Here is a 15,127-nt window from a genome sequence, read left to right on the forward strand (position 1 = left end):
GCTCTGAAGTACATGCAAGGGGACAGGCACCACCACTGTACATGCTGATAGGTTGCAGCTTTCCAATGGGATTTAATGACAGATTGTAAATGCAATGCTGTCAGCTGGCCATGTCAAAGAGACCTCAATTTGGTTGGCAGTTTTATGAAAGGTGGGTGCTGCTAGAGATTCAACCCTGAAAGCTAAATCCTGACATGTCATGTGGAGGTGGGGTTGCTCTGGGAAACCGTAAAGAGCATGGTTCTGAATCTGAAAACTAGAGCGCACTTACCTAATCCCAGGGATGCAGCGTACTGCTGGTTGAGGAGGGAGGAGGCAGCGAGCTGGCCGTACGATGGCATGCCTCGGAAGGGGCTATAAGGCACGGACGACTGGTACGATGAAGAGGAGGAGGAGCCCAGAGACGACTGAGGAGAACAAAGTGTTACATTCCAATTAATCTCACACCCTGCTTACTACAAACTTATTTCTCACTAGTATTAAAGAGGAACTGTAGTGAAAATGAAAAAATTGCTCCTAAAAATATTTATAAATTTAGTCCATGCAAAATCTTTCCTCACTGATTTACATTCTGAAATGTATAAGCACTGACATCTTCAGCCCTGCCAGGTGCAGCTCTGTGGAATGTTTACTGAGCATTCCGAAGTCAGTACAAAATATACCTGGTAGATATAGGAAGCATTTCTGATGCCGAAACCAGGAAAATGACTAAAAGTGGGCATCCTTAATTTCTGCAACTAATATAAGTCACTACAGGGCCTCTAACGTTAGCCAACTGCAGCCCATTCTGGAAAGCTATAATCAGACAACATGAATTACTGATTTTCTACAAGAAGGTCTGTGCAATTATGGTTGGGCAAAATGACCTGTCTTAAAATACATTAAAAGGATATTGTCACACCAATTTAATCCAGCATTCTCCACCAGCCCTCAGAAATGGCTGAACAGAGGAGGTTGACAAGGTGCAGAACATTCCCACTGGCATACAAATTGTCTGCACCCTGGAAGTGGACCAACACAAACCAACAAGTATACACATTTAATTGGCCCAATGCCAAGCGGTATTACATTGGCATGCCAGCCAGGTAATTGAAGCAAGCCTCACTAACATGCTGTACATGGATGATCTGTAAGTCTGCAGTACAGCAGAGCCCACAAACAGCCTAAACATGCCCAAACATCTAGTGTTGGGCAGAACGGGCCAAGAGAGATCTCTCTGATCAGATCAGAAAGATCTGTTGACTGCCCATACACAGGTCGAGTCTCAACAGATTTCAGCATACATTCTTCGTAATTTGCTTTGTGATGCTGCACCCAAAAGTAAATGTGCCCTCCATGCGTTAAACTAATCACCTGCCATGCTGCCCACATCTTCAACATTGGCTGCCAGCGTATAGCAGACGAGATCGTGCCATATGCCAATAGCCACGTGGGGGCTGGCGACAGCAGACAGGTAAAGTATTTTAAGACACGGGCAGCACATTTACATACAATGGGACAGCAGCTTGGGGTTCCATCACGTTCGTGGATCATCCCAATATTGCATGCTGTAACCGCTACACTCTTGATAGACAGTGTCTACCTGAAATCAATACATTCAACCAATTTAAGCCCAAAACCGGTAAAATCATCGGTCAGGATTGTGGCAGATCCAATTTGCATTCGATAATTATCAAATTGATTGGTCAATTAGCTGCTGAATAGCTAGATGTATGGCTGAAGCAAGACTTATATGGAGGCTGCCATATTTCCTTCCTTTTAAGCAGTACCAGTCAAAACTGCTAATTTCAGTGCAGTGCTGTGAGTGCCACCATAGGCGGCTCAACAGACCTGCAGCTGATAACCATCACTGGTCCTTCCTGGCCTAACACCATTACTGCATTACAGACAGTCATAGCTCTAATGTTACACAACACAAGTATTCACAGTCCAGTCCAACCCCCCCCCCCCCATCGACCTCCGCATCCTTCTATGCCTGCAGAATGCCACCCCAGCAGGCAGATCTTCTCTGAATATTACAAGCCACCTCCGCTTTGTTAAATGCTTTATCTGCCTTTTTGCTGAAGCCTATAATTATCTTCTGACTGTGGGGAATTCAGGGACAAGTTACATAAACAGCAACTATATCTGGCTTCACAGGCTTAAAGAGAACCCGAGGTGTGTTTAAAGAATGTTATCTGCATACAGCGGCTGGATCTGCCTATACAGCCCAGTCTCTGTTGCTATCCCAAACCCCCCTAAGGTCCCCCTGCACTCTGCAATCCCTCATAAATCACAGCCGTGCTGTGAGGCTGTGTTTACATCTGTCGTGTCAGTCTCAGCTGCTCCCCCGCCTCCTGCATAGCTCCGGTCCCTGCCCCCGTCCCTTCCCTCCAATCAGCAGGGAGGAAAGGGATGCAGGCGGGGACTGGAGTTCTGCAGGAGGCGGGGAGAGCAGCAGACTGACACTATAGAGATAAACACAGCCAGCTCTGACAAGCTGTTTGTCAGCAGCGTGGCTGTGATTTATGAGGGATTGCAGAGTGCAGGGGGACCTTAGGGGGGTTTAGGATAGCAACAGAGGTTGGGCTGTATAGGCAGATCTAGCCTCTGTATGCAGATAATATTCTTCAAACCCACCTCGGGTTCTCTTTAAAGGGAAGCTAGCTCTGGTTAGATTTTATAACAAGCTGCAAAGCAGCAAAATCTGCTACCCAAACCACCTGCAAGTAAAGCCATGAGCTGATTATCCATTTCCCAGTACCTATTACCTGACTATGTTACCAATGGCTAAAACTATTCCCAAGGTGGCCATACATCTAGCAATGATGGGCAGATTCAACCAAGACAAATCTTATTTAATCCGTTGAGGTCCGTTACCTGCTCATACACCACAGGAGTGTGCTAAACTGCCACTATGAACAGGACATCTGCAGGAGGCGTGGGCTAAACACTGCCACTATGAACAACATCTACAGGATCCAGATTCCTCATTCACATTTCTCGAACTAACAAATACTGAGCAAAACTCATACCTGGACAATGGCTGGATCCTGGGGCAAGGCATGCTGGGCCTTCGGGGGTTCACACACGGTAATATCCTTGATGTCGCTGCCTCTAAAGATGATGTACTCATACACCTCTTCACGGGGAGGTGCGGGGCGGTCAGTCGGACGATCTTCAGTTCCAAACGAACGCACTAGACAAGATAACAAAAATCTCAAAAAGCTGTTATATACCCAACTAGCCCCAAAATATCTTCTGGAAAGAAAACTGAAGCCCACAGGCAGAAGATTCCTCTTCTAGCACAATATGGAGAATGTGTCAGCCTGTCATATGGACACTAGTTGTAGTCCATTTACGACCAAAGTATCACAAACCTCCATTAATCCCATAAACTAGATTTTAGGTTTACAGTGGACGCGAAGGAGGAGATTGGCTACTAGTAGGAATGGTCAACGAGATCACTCAGAGTGGATGCTAGTTTTGTGTGTCTTGAAACTGGCTCAATTAAATTGATTTCCTGATATTTTGGAATGACCCAATTGCAACACAGTTGTACTTTATCTTCTTAAAGACCAGATATAGCATCTCACAGCCCAGATCTACACAACAGCACAGGAAGACTTGTGCATCAAGCCTGCCTCCAAGCTGAACAGATCTACATAACAGCACAAGACTAGTGCATCAAAGCATGCCTCCAAGCTGACTAGATCTACAACACAGAAAGTCTAGTGCATCAAGCCTACGTCCAAGCTGACCAGATCTACAAACCAGCACAGGAAGACTAGTGCATCAAGCCTGCCTTCAATTGTCAAACACCTCCCACAACAAACCTCACCTTCTGCCGGAGGCAGCCCTGCCCAGCTTCTAAGGATCACCACCTCTAAAGCCTGGTCCACACCTTCAATTGTGATTTGCCAAGTTTACCAACTTCATGTAGTATGAGGGTCAAAAGACTTACACCTGGAACACACCTTTGTCAAGGGCTCTGCCTTCGACATGGGAGACCAGGGATTGAATACTGGCTAGGGTCAATACCTATTCAGTAAAGAGTCCTTAAAGTGAATGGGAACCGCATTTAAAAAAAAAAATGAAGCAAATACTTACCTAAGGAGAAAGAAGGCTCTGGGTCGTATAGAGCCTTCAGTCTCCTCTCTTGGTGCTCTATCCTGTGCTGGCTCCCCCCGTTTCAATCACCCGCCGAAAGGATATTTGGAAGTCTTCAGGAGTCCTCCCAAAGACGTGCGGCTCCATACTGCACAGGCGTGAGCGTGTGAGAGCGTGCTTGCGCAGTACAGGGCCGTCCTTCAGGAGCACTCGGGCTCCCTGAATACTTCTGAAGCCTCCTTCGGCCGGGTAAAGCAGTATTTGACTAATTTAGTCAAATACTGCTACCGGGCGAGCCAGCACTGGAACGAGCGTACCAGGAGAGGAGAGGGAAGGCTCAAGGGACCCAGAGCCTTCCTCTCCTTGGGCAAGTATCGGTCTCATTTTTTTAAATGCAGTTTCTATTCACTTTAAGAAAAACTTCCTAACTACAGGGTGGCCTCTGAATGCATCCCAGTGGCTGCAGTTTGAGTGCTTTGAGCCCAACAGAAGAAAAGCACTATACAAATGTTAGGATTATTATGAGAATTACCTTAAACTCCCAGTCTGTTGACCCTCATACTACATGGAGGTGGTAGGGTCAATGATTGGCCATTAAAAATGCCAGCCATGCCAAAGTGTATACATTACCTGTCCGCAGCCTCCGCTTGCCCCCTGCTGCTCCGGGCGCATTCTCATCCACATACATGCGCCCCATTTGGTTTTCAAGTAAGGGCACACATGTGACGTCACACACATGCCCTTACCAGGAAACCACGTGATGTGTGCATGTATGGAGAGGAGTATGTGCCCGGAGCAGCAGGGGACAAGCGCAGGCCGCAGACCGGTAATGTATACACTTTGGCATGGCAGGCATTAGGGGGGCACAGCAGCGAGGCGGCAGATTGTTTCATCAGTCAGCAAATTGCACTCCGTTCACATCACGCATCCAACTTTGGATGGACATCTTGCAGCATGCACTATCGACAATCCAACCAATTTCCAACCTGAAATATGTCACTGTCAGGCATGCACTTGGCGGCATAGACTTCCATCCAATTAGATTATGATAATCAAATTGGATGATCAATCGGCCACCAAGTTGCTTTAAGTATGGCCACCTTAAGTCCCAATACAACTTCATGGTCCTGAAGTTGAATTTTACACAGGAAGATCTGACCAGTGAGTGCTCTGGCAGGAGACTGCTATGGTTGACCCTTCTCCCCCCCCATGTTCTTAAATAGGAAACATGACGCCTACGCAGTCCGAGAAATCTGAATGCATAATTTGAGACACAAGCACACATTCTACTGCAAATACCAAAATGATATTTTTAATTCAACCTTGTTTCCTTCCTCCCTTGCTCTACTAGCAATCATTGAGTTTTTTTAATTACAGAACATTGCACCTAGGTGAAAAGCTTTCTCCTAGCTCCCACAAGCCATACCTTCTCTACACAAAAAACAATCACAGAATTCACCTGGCTGCAGTGAAAGTGCTTCCACATCCTAGTACAATTAGTACTGGGACAGCAGCCAGAACATCTAAAAGCATAAAGAAAAAACTACATATACCTATTCTATATGATGTAGCCAGGCAGACCAAAATTCCACACCACAGAACTACAGTCCCTGATCTCACCACCAGCCAGTAGAATATTGACATGGAGTCTAATGTGTGGAGGGAAACCTGCATACAAAATGCTGCTGGAACCACAGTCTTCCATGAACTTGCTCTAGACTGGTGGATCATGGTTGCCAATCATAAACTAATCAAACATCAATCGACTATTGGCCACACTGCAAGCAAGATCTGGGCGATTCTTCACTAATTGATCTGTACAATGTTGGGTCCTAGTCTACTTTAGGACACCCAGCAGGAAACCGCATAGGGAAATTCAGGGCTGTGGAGTCGGAGCAATTTTGGGTGCCTGGAGTCGGAAAAAAATGCACCGACTTCCTAATGACTTTAATCTATAATTAAAAGTAGAAAATGTGAAAATGTTCTATTTCTCAGACAATAATCAAATAATTTATATATAGTATTAGCTGTGCTTAGTCCACAAAAATGAAATAAACCAATCGAAATGAGTTACTTGTGCTGCTTCAATAAAGCAGTCCCCGTATTTTTCAAGTCAGATATCCATATCTGATTGTGACTGACTGTACAGTATATATATGTGTACACAAGAATCATACTAAACATCTATGCTGCAAGAATAAAGCCTGATGTATAGCAGTGTCACAATGAGATGGAAATAATTCTGCGTTGATGCTGGTTTATGCAAATGTATGCACTCTGCTCATGAAATCAAATAATTTGATATGTTAAAATTTGGTTTGGTGACTACGAATTAAAGGGTACCTGAGACGGATGAAAAGAAAAAGTTTTATACATACCTGGGGCTTCTTCCAGCCCCCTTCAGGCCAATCAGTCCCTCGCTGTCCACCACCTGGATCTTCTGCTATGAGTCCCAGTAATTCAGCCAGTCAGCACAGCCCGGCCACGTGCCGCTCCTACAGCCAGGAACATTCTGCACCTGTGCAATATTGCTGCGCAGGTGTAGTACGCTCCCGGCAGCGGAGTGTGTGCATGCGCACTACGCCAGACTGGCTCAAGTGTCTGGACTCATAGCAGAAGATCCAGGTGGCAGATGAGGCCAGCAAGGGACTGTTTAGCCTGAAGGGGGCTGGAGGAATCCCCAAGTATGTATAAAACTAATTTCATCTGTCTCAGGTTTCCTTTGTTACACAGTAGTACTCTACATATGCACTTCCCACAGAGATGCAGGGAATCCACTGAGAATGTTGTGGACATCGAACACAGTTTATCACCCATAAACCTGGTTCAGATTGTGCATGAAGAATGTGTAATAGAGGAGGAATATTCATTCCCCTGCAGAGTACCTGCACATCATTCTTACATGCACCCACAGTTACATTGCCTAGGGCCTGATGGATGTTCTTTGTTCCGGTCTGTACCTTTTTCAAGGACTAGTTTTAGTCTGACTAAAGGTAATAAATATGGCAGTCTACATATCCTCACTTGTTGTCTTAAAATTCCTAAGCGTTGGCAGTTAAAAGACGAATTTCCTGTTACATACTTTCAATCAACAAGATTTTAATATGCTTATTAGTGAGTAAGTCGAGGAGTAGGTGGATTTTTGTACCTACTCCACAGCCCTGGGGAAGTTAAGCTAAAGTGATTGGGACGACAGCACACTCTCGGACTGCTAGGTTTGCTATAGGTTGTAGTAAACTATGCCCACACTATTCGGCCAATCAATGCTTTGTGCCACAAAAGGATACTGTGATTGGAGAATTATGAGTATTCCTGCTGGGTCCCTTAAACTAAACTAGCGCCCATCGTGCATCCATCGTCTAACAAATATCAATTCTGTTGATCAAAATCCTGAAAACCACAGATCCACTTACAATTGTACAATATTTTTCATCATACCTGATCAACGAAAACTGATTCAGGCAGATCGCCAAATTCCAATGATTGAGAAGACTGGAAAATGACAGATTTTCCCCAGTACCCCAGTACAAGCCCCAACATCACACGCCTTAATGTCCCCTAACATCCACCACAACGCGGCAGCCCACCCACATTCCATCCACAAGTCCCAGTACCTCCTGCAACCCAATACAGTAAAGGTGCGCATACATCTAGCACTGTATGGGTAGATTCAACCAAGAGAAATCTCTTATCGAATCTGATGAGAAATATGAAAGCTGCCCATACACCACAGGCCATGAAATAGATTCGGAATCTGCCCTGTGTGTCGCTGTGCCCCCCCAATGTAATGTCCCCCGTGTAAAGTGTATACATTACCAGTCGGTGGCCTCCGCTTGTCCCCTTCTGGCTTTCGGGATTCCTTTACTTGATACACGCCCCACATGGTTTCCTATTAAGGACGTGTGTGCGACGTCACACACATGCTCTTACTAGCAAACCACGTGGTGCGTGCGAGTATGGAAAGGAGAATGCGCCCGGAGCAGCGGGGACTAGCAAAGGCTGTGGACAGGTAATGTGTACTTCAAACAGAGCACCGGGGAAGAAATTTACAATAGGGCAGCACAGCGGCGAGGCGGCAGATAATTGTCAAACGCCGGGAAATTGCACGCCGTTCCCGCCGTGCATTCTACCAACCCTTTTCAGCCCGACATCTTGCAGCATGTGTTTCCCGAAATTGGTCGCTTGGTTGGGTGGGCATGCACTGGGTGGCACAGTTTTTGGACAAATTGGATGCAAAATTGCACAAATTGGATGCAATTTGATAATATTAATCAAATTGAATGGTCAATCGGCCACCAAGTCGTCTGATGTATAGCGACCTTAAGGATCAGCAAACAGTCTAGTTGGTCAGGCTATAAAGGAAACAGATGAGTGTGTGCAGGCATCGAGAACACTGATCCCACTAAAATAAAGCAGAGAGATCCGGGCACCAAACAACTTAGAATTGCATGATCAGCCAGTACTAGACATAAGGCTATTTTGCAGGCTACACCCGCTTAGAGAGAAGCCACTATAGCCCAGAAAGCTACCACGCCGTACACAATGGGCTCTATTCTCAATCATTTTACGAATGCGGAAATGCACTTGCGGTAAATTCCTGACTGAAATAAGACCATCTTGACATTCACAAAATTTTACGCATGTTAATTCACCGCATGCGTAAAATTGTATGCAATGTTTTACCGCATACGTAAAAAGTGCAGTAGAAGTCAGCAAGAGTCGTGTTTCCCACAAAAAAAATAATTTGAAAATCAAAAAAAGGGGCACATTTGACTCAACTACCGATTTTATATCACCTACAAGTACTTGGTGATATATATCACTTCCCTAAATTAAGAAGTTTTATATCAGGATGATACCATTTATTGGCTAACTAAAAATGAATAAAAATAAGCAAGCTTTTGGTCTTGCAGCCTTCGTCTGGCTTATATCCTGTTAGTTTGCAAACTGGTGGTACCCTAAATTAAATAGAGTCTTCAGCCTTGAGCGTTGTATTTGTTGGACTATTTTTTATGCCCCTTTTTCCGCATGGTTTCCACAGGTTTACTACATTTATTGCATGTTTCCCCTTTTTTTACGCATTGCTCCCGCAGGAAAAAAATTTTTGGTGAATGTGTAAGAAATGCGGAAGTTATCACTGCCAGTAATACAGCGGTAAAAAAAAATCTGCCGTGATTATGAAGAGCCCACTGCACTTTTCTTACTTGTATTAATGGAGTTTCTGCAATTCTGAGTGGTTTGGTGCCTGGATATCTCTAGCTTTATTTTGGTGGTATCGCCTTGCAACCCACCACAAGGCCTGACATCCACACCCAAGCCCAACATTCTCAGCAACCCTCTACAAGTGCCAGAATCTCCTGCTGTAAGCACCAGCATCACCTACAACTCTTCAAGCCCCCAGCAACCCCTGCAACCCTCTACAGCAGAGTTCCCCAACCCTGCCTTCAAGGCCCACCAACAGTACATGTTTTGCAGAAAACCACAAACATGCACAGGTGAAGTAATTAGTGTCTCAACAGAGCTAATCTACCTCTGGATTTCCACAAAACATGCACTGTTGGTGAGCCTTGAGGACAGGGTTGGGGACACTGCTCTCTAGGCTCCATGCACACCCAGCAACCCTCCAGGCTCCGGCACCTATCTACCGCAGAGATCCACAAACGTGCCTTCAAGGCCCACCAACAGTGCATGTTTTGCAGAAAACCTCAAACATGCACAGGTGAAGTAATTTGTGTCTCAGCAGAGCTGATTTACCTCTGGATTTCCACAAAACATGCACTGTTGGTGGGCCTTGAAGACAGGGTTGGGGAACACTGCAGGCTCCATGCACCCCCGGCAACCCTCTACAGGCTCCAGCACCCCCGGCAACCCTCTACAGTAATTTATATAGCATACGGGGTATAACAATACAATGTAAACAATACAACCTCAGCACCTCTCACAAGACCCAGTAACTACTGCTACAAGCCCCAGCTTCCACTGCAACCCTCTACAATCTCCAGCATCCCCTACCACCCACCACAAGCCCCAGCATTCCCAGCTAACCTACAAACCCCTTACTATATATCACAAGCCCCTGCACCTCCTGCCACACAACACAAGCATCCCTTGCTGCAAGCCTCAGCATTCCCTGCCTCCACCACATGCCCCAGCAACAAGCCCCTACCACCCTCTACAAGCACCAGCAACAAGCCCCTACCACCCACCACAAGCCCCAGCAACCCCTGCCACCCACCACAAGCCCCAGCAACCCCTGCCACCCACCACAAGCCCCAGCAACCCCTGCCACTTACCACAGCACCTCCTACCATTGGACCCAGAGGGGCAGAATTACTGAGCTCAGTGCCAGGAACACTGGAGCAGCTCAGGAGTTGGCCAATCAGGCTGCAGATAGGAAATGGAAACAGGCTTGTGGCTGGCAGCACCGATGAATGCAGGCCTGAGGGGAGCAACAAGGACTCGGGCTTTCAATGAGCCCCGCCCCCCACCGGGCACCAGCATGACGTCACCCCTCTGCAGGGAGAGCTGCAGAAATGACGCACATCCACCCCCCCGCAGGTCCCGTCCCCCCCGCCAGCACCTTTGGCCAGGGCCACAGTGGAATTCTCGGTGTCGATGGTGTAGAGGATCCCCTCATAGCGGATCTGCGCCTTGGAGATCAAGCTGATCTTACTCCCGATGTACGGCGTTCCCGAGCTCATGATGCCACCTTGCCTGGAACTCTCCACCTGAGGAACCCCCCGGACTGCGGGGCGCCGCCCACCGACCGCCCTTATAAAGCAGAAGCAAGGTCCCGCCCACACGCACGCCGGGAGGGCGGGGCGCCGCCCACTGACAGCCTTTATACAGCAGCCGCACAGCCCCGCCCACACGCACGCCGGGAGGGCGGGACGCCTTCGCGTTTTCTTGATTGCGCATTGCTCGCGCTGGTTTCCCCCTGTGGGTGACGTCACAGGCGCTGATTGGCTGTCAAGTGTAGCCATAGCCTGGCAACTAGTGACGGGCGCCGCAGCTGCTTACGGGGTGACGACATGCGAGGGGCGGCGGCCATGTTGTAGGTGGGATTCATTATGTGCTGCTGGCTTGTGTCAGAGGGTCATGCGGGATAAAGGGGGATCCCGCTGTCCTCATCCAATGGCTGTTACTGTATATGCTGCTTTCCAGGGATGAGAATGATTTACACCGATAGGAGGATACAGTCGCTCTTCCTTGCTACTATGGCAACATTGCTCTGGAGTACACCTGGCAGTCACACTTCTACTACTAATCATTTATGGGAAGAATTCTGGCATGCATTCTGATTTAATGGAAACTAGGAAATTTGGAATTGGCTGCATACAATTTGCAAGCCAGAATTATTGACATCTCTATAATTCCCAGTTGGTTTCAGGAGTAAATATCAGGGATGGTTCTTCCATGAAGCAAAGTGAATCATGTGCTTCAGGGTGATGACAAGGGCGGCTTCGCTGCCCAAATGTCCCCCTCCCTAGATGTGCGGGGCCGCTAAACTCACCTGCTCTCAGCATTCCAGCAATGGGATCTCCATCTGTCCAGTGGCTGTCCTGTAACCATGGCTACAGCAGTGCCTTATGTGACCTGTTACGTGCAGCTGGTTCACATGAGGGGCCACTGTAGTCAGAGAGGAAGCTGGATTTCATGTGTGGCTAGTGATCCCATTGCTAATCTGCTGAGAGCAGGTAAGTGATGCGATGCTGGTGCAGCACATACCCAGCATCCTGGGGATCACAGAGGAGGTGTGGGTGAGAAGCAGTAAATGGGCAGGGAGAGGCAGGAAGCAGTGTTTTTCATGCTGAAGAGGGTGTCCCTGTCCTGCAAATAATGCCCCTTCTTTTGGGTCAGCTGCCAACAATTTCCATGACGGCAATTTTGGGGAGCAGTGCGGCGGGGGGAAGAGAGGTATGTCATTTCAATCTAACATGCCTCTGTGTCCCAACTGCTCTGCCAACTCCGCCTCGGGTATACTTAAACACTGTACACAACAGGAATATTTGGCATACTTTGTATAACTCTTCTACCTTTGTTATCATCACTTTACAGAACTACAAGTCCCACAATGCATTTGCCTTTAAGAGTCATGACTGTGGCTGTCAGACTCCTGCAATGCATTGTGGGACTTGTAGTTCCTTAACAGCTGGAGGGCCAAGTTTGCCCATGCCTGCTTTATATGCACCTGAGGGATTGTTGTGAAGTGCTTGAAAACATTTTTTTTTTTTTACAGTTTGGGTATGCAAAGAGTACCTATAGTGAAAAAAGTGCCCCTTGGGGTACTGACTTCGGGAGGGGGAAGCTTGTCGGGAGATTCACGCAGGCGCAGTAGCTGCTTTCCGATGGGCTCTGGCGGAAATAGCTGAGCCTGATTGGGTCCAGTCTATTGTGCGGGCATGAATAATGAACCCAATTGGGGTCGGGTATTTCTGAAATTTAACGCAGAAGTCCTCTGTTATTGTCTTACACGGCCCCTAGTGACAAGTGGCCATAAGTACACATTGCAGCAGCACTGTACTAATTAGTAACAAGGAAAGGTAACAAATGAGAAATTAAAAAAGTGCTGAAATAAATTGGCCTGGAGCACTTGCAAGACTCTAAATAAAGTGCCTGCTAAGGAGTTAAGGTAGCCACAGATCTAGCAATGACAGGCAGATTCGACCAAGACACAAATCTCTCTAATCAAATCTGAATAGAGAGAGATCTATCTGCTGCCCATACACTGCAGGCCAAATCCCGATTGATTTCACGTTGAAATCGATCCAGAATCGGATTTGTGATGCCGCATCCACTTGTCTGCTGATGGCTCCGTCCTTTGCCCATACACATGCACCTTGTGGTTGCTGGCGTACAGGCGGGCGCGAGTGTGACGTCATACATGCGTCATTGTTACTCCTGAGTGTATGGACTGCGCCTGAAGCCAGCAGCGGACACAGACAGTTAATGTATAGTGCATGGGGGGGGGGGGCCTTGGGGGGCACTTTACACTATGTCAGGGGGTTTCGTTGCTTGTCCCAATATCGCCCGATATAGCAATTCGGCCCTACATCTAGCAGCATGTCGGACCAATTCATGTGACTGATTATGGCCCGAAATTGGTGGCATAGTCGACCAGGCATACACTTGGTACCGATTTTCATCCGATTTGATTATAATAATCAAATAGGATGGTCGATCAGTCACCAATTGCCTGATGTATGGCCACCTTTAATCTATATAATTGTCTACAGCAGAGACCAAAACAAATTCTAAGAAGCAACCGATTAAATGCAGTCATTTGATCAGATTATAGAATGAATAGCTCCAAATGAAATTACTTGTCTTTTTCAGTTCTTTGGAGCACTTTTTAATCAGTCGAATAAAACAATCACATTAAAGTGCACCTAAAGCGTGCTCAAGCATAAATGTCATTTGTATCTTGTGCTAAGTAAATGTAGAATAGGCAATTAAAAAGTGTAATAACTCACCCGCTCGTACGTAAAAGCTAGCATTCTGAACCCCCCCGCCCCTCTGGCAAAACTGTTGCGGTGTGAAGCCTGTCTGAAGGAGACATTAGCTCGTGGACCACCCCCACCTGTGTTGCCACGGCCCACCCCTTAAATTTACTTTGCACAAGATAGAAATTAAATGTATACCTGAGCAGAATTTAGTTGTGCTTTATTTCTATCCATGTATGCAGGGGCGTTTTTTGTCACTCCAGACAAGAAGTCCTGTGGCAACCTCTCTCCCCCTCCCCCCCCCCCCCCCCCAAAAAAAAGCAAAACAAAACACCTAACAATATAGGGCAGTGGCTGGATAGTGTAATGGTTAAGGGCTCGCCTCTGACACAGGAGACCTGGGTTCGAACATCGGCTCTGCCTGTTCAGTAAGCCAGCACCTATTCAGTAAGGAGTTCTTTGGGCGAGACTCCCTAACACTGCTATTGCCTACTGAGTGCGCTCTAGTGGCTGCCTCGCAAGCGCTTTGAGTCCGACAGGAGAAAAGCGCTATACAAAAAAAGGATTATTATTATTAATAAGGACCATGTGGTGTATAAGGTCAATGCTTAATACAGGTAGCCCCCCAGATACAAACAACTTGCTGATCCTGTCACATTTCATTGCAGTGCACACCCCCTTCCTGGACTACCCCAGGTTAGTGTGTAAATGCAGAGTATATCGCAGCAGAAGCTGTGCTCTAACCTCTCTGCTTGAGTCTAGTGCTGTGCTTCTGCCTGTCTGCTCGGGCCTAGTGACCAGCTTTTCCTACCACATGTAGCACAATTACATGCGACATGAATAGAGTGAGGTGCCAGCACTAGAGGAAGCAGAAGACAGATAGGATGGTCACACAGGCACAGGGCTGGACTCTGGCAGGGAGGTGAGAGCACTGCATTTACACACTGGGCTAGGGGATTTCAGGAGGGGGACAGGGACAGATAGTGGCACAGGGGGACAGAGAAAGGCACAAAGGGGGACAGAAGTTATCTCTGAGTGTTAAAATATATGAACTATTGACCTTTTAATCCATCCCCTGCACTCAGAAGCCCAGTTCTCTGCTGTAAATAATTCCTTATCAGTAAGGACTCTTTTCCATGAGCAGTTGAACTGTGGGCAGGCCGGCAGCTGTGAACGGAGTGGTTGGCGTGGGACAGCTAGATGCGAGGGGCTAGAGAAGGTCTCAGGTAAGTAAATGGGTTATATATTACAAATGCCAGATGAGTCCTTTAAGGAGGCTTTAGTCCAGACTGCAGAAAAAAGTGTCACTTACATAGCTGAGTATTAACTCTTTCAGGCAGAGAAAGAAGAAAAGCAGCACAGCATATTTATTTGTGAGCTATGCACTGTATATATACATGTCTTTCTCATCATGTCACATGTCACTTTAGATACCCTTTAAGCTACATACAGAGGAATCTAAATTAATTAGAATAAAAGGTTGAAGTCAATGTCAACTGAAAATAAAAACATAAATTTAACTATGGAGAGGGAAGGCTCTGGTTCCTATAGAGCCTTGCTGTTCCTCTCACGGTCCCCTCGTTCCTGCGCTATCA

General features: G+C 46.9%; 1 protein-coding gene across 3 annotated transcripts in view; it reads right to left on the reverse strand.

Moving 5' to 3' along the window:
• LSM14B (LSM family member 14B) overlaps window positions 1-10,851 on the reverse strand; it is a 38,411-nt gene extending 27,560 nt beyond the window's left edge. For all 3 annotated transcript variants that reach the window (XM_068263620.1, XM_068263619.1, XM_068263618.1), the window contains exons 1-3: window positions 10,670-10,851; window positions 3,015-3,178; window positions 272-407 (exon numbers count right to left, since the gene is read on the reverse strand). In XM_068263620.1, coding sequence (XP_068119721.1) covers window positions 272-407; window positions 3,015-3,178; window positions 10,670-10,790 — 421 coding nt within the window. In that variant the 5' untranslated portion in view covers window positions 10,791-10,851. The remainder of the gene's footprint in view (window positions 1-271; window positions 408-3,014; window positions 3,179-10,669) is intronic.
• Between the last annotated feature and the right edge of the window lie 4,276 nt (window positions 10,852-15,127).

The sequence above is a fragment of the Hyperolius riggenbachi genome, chromosome 12, assembly GCF_040937935.1.
Source record: "Hyperolius riggenbachi isolate aHypRig1 chromosome 12, aHypRig1.pri, whole genome shotgun sequence".
NCBI classification, from domain to species: domain Eukaryota; kingdom Metazoa; phylum Chordata; class Amphibia; order Anura; family Hyperoliidae; genus Hyperolius; species Hyperolius riggenbachi.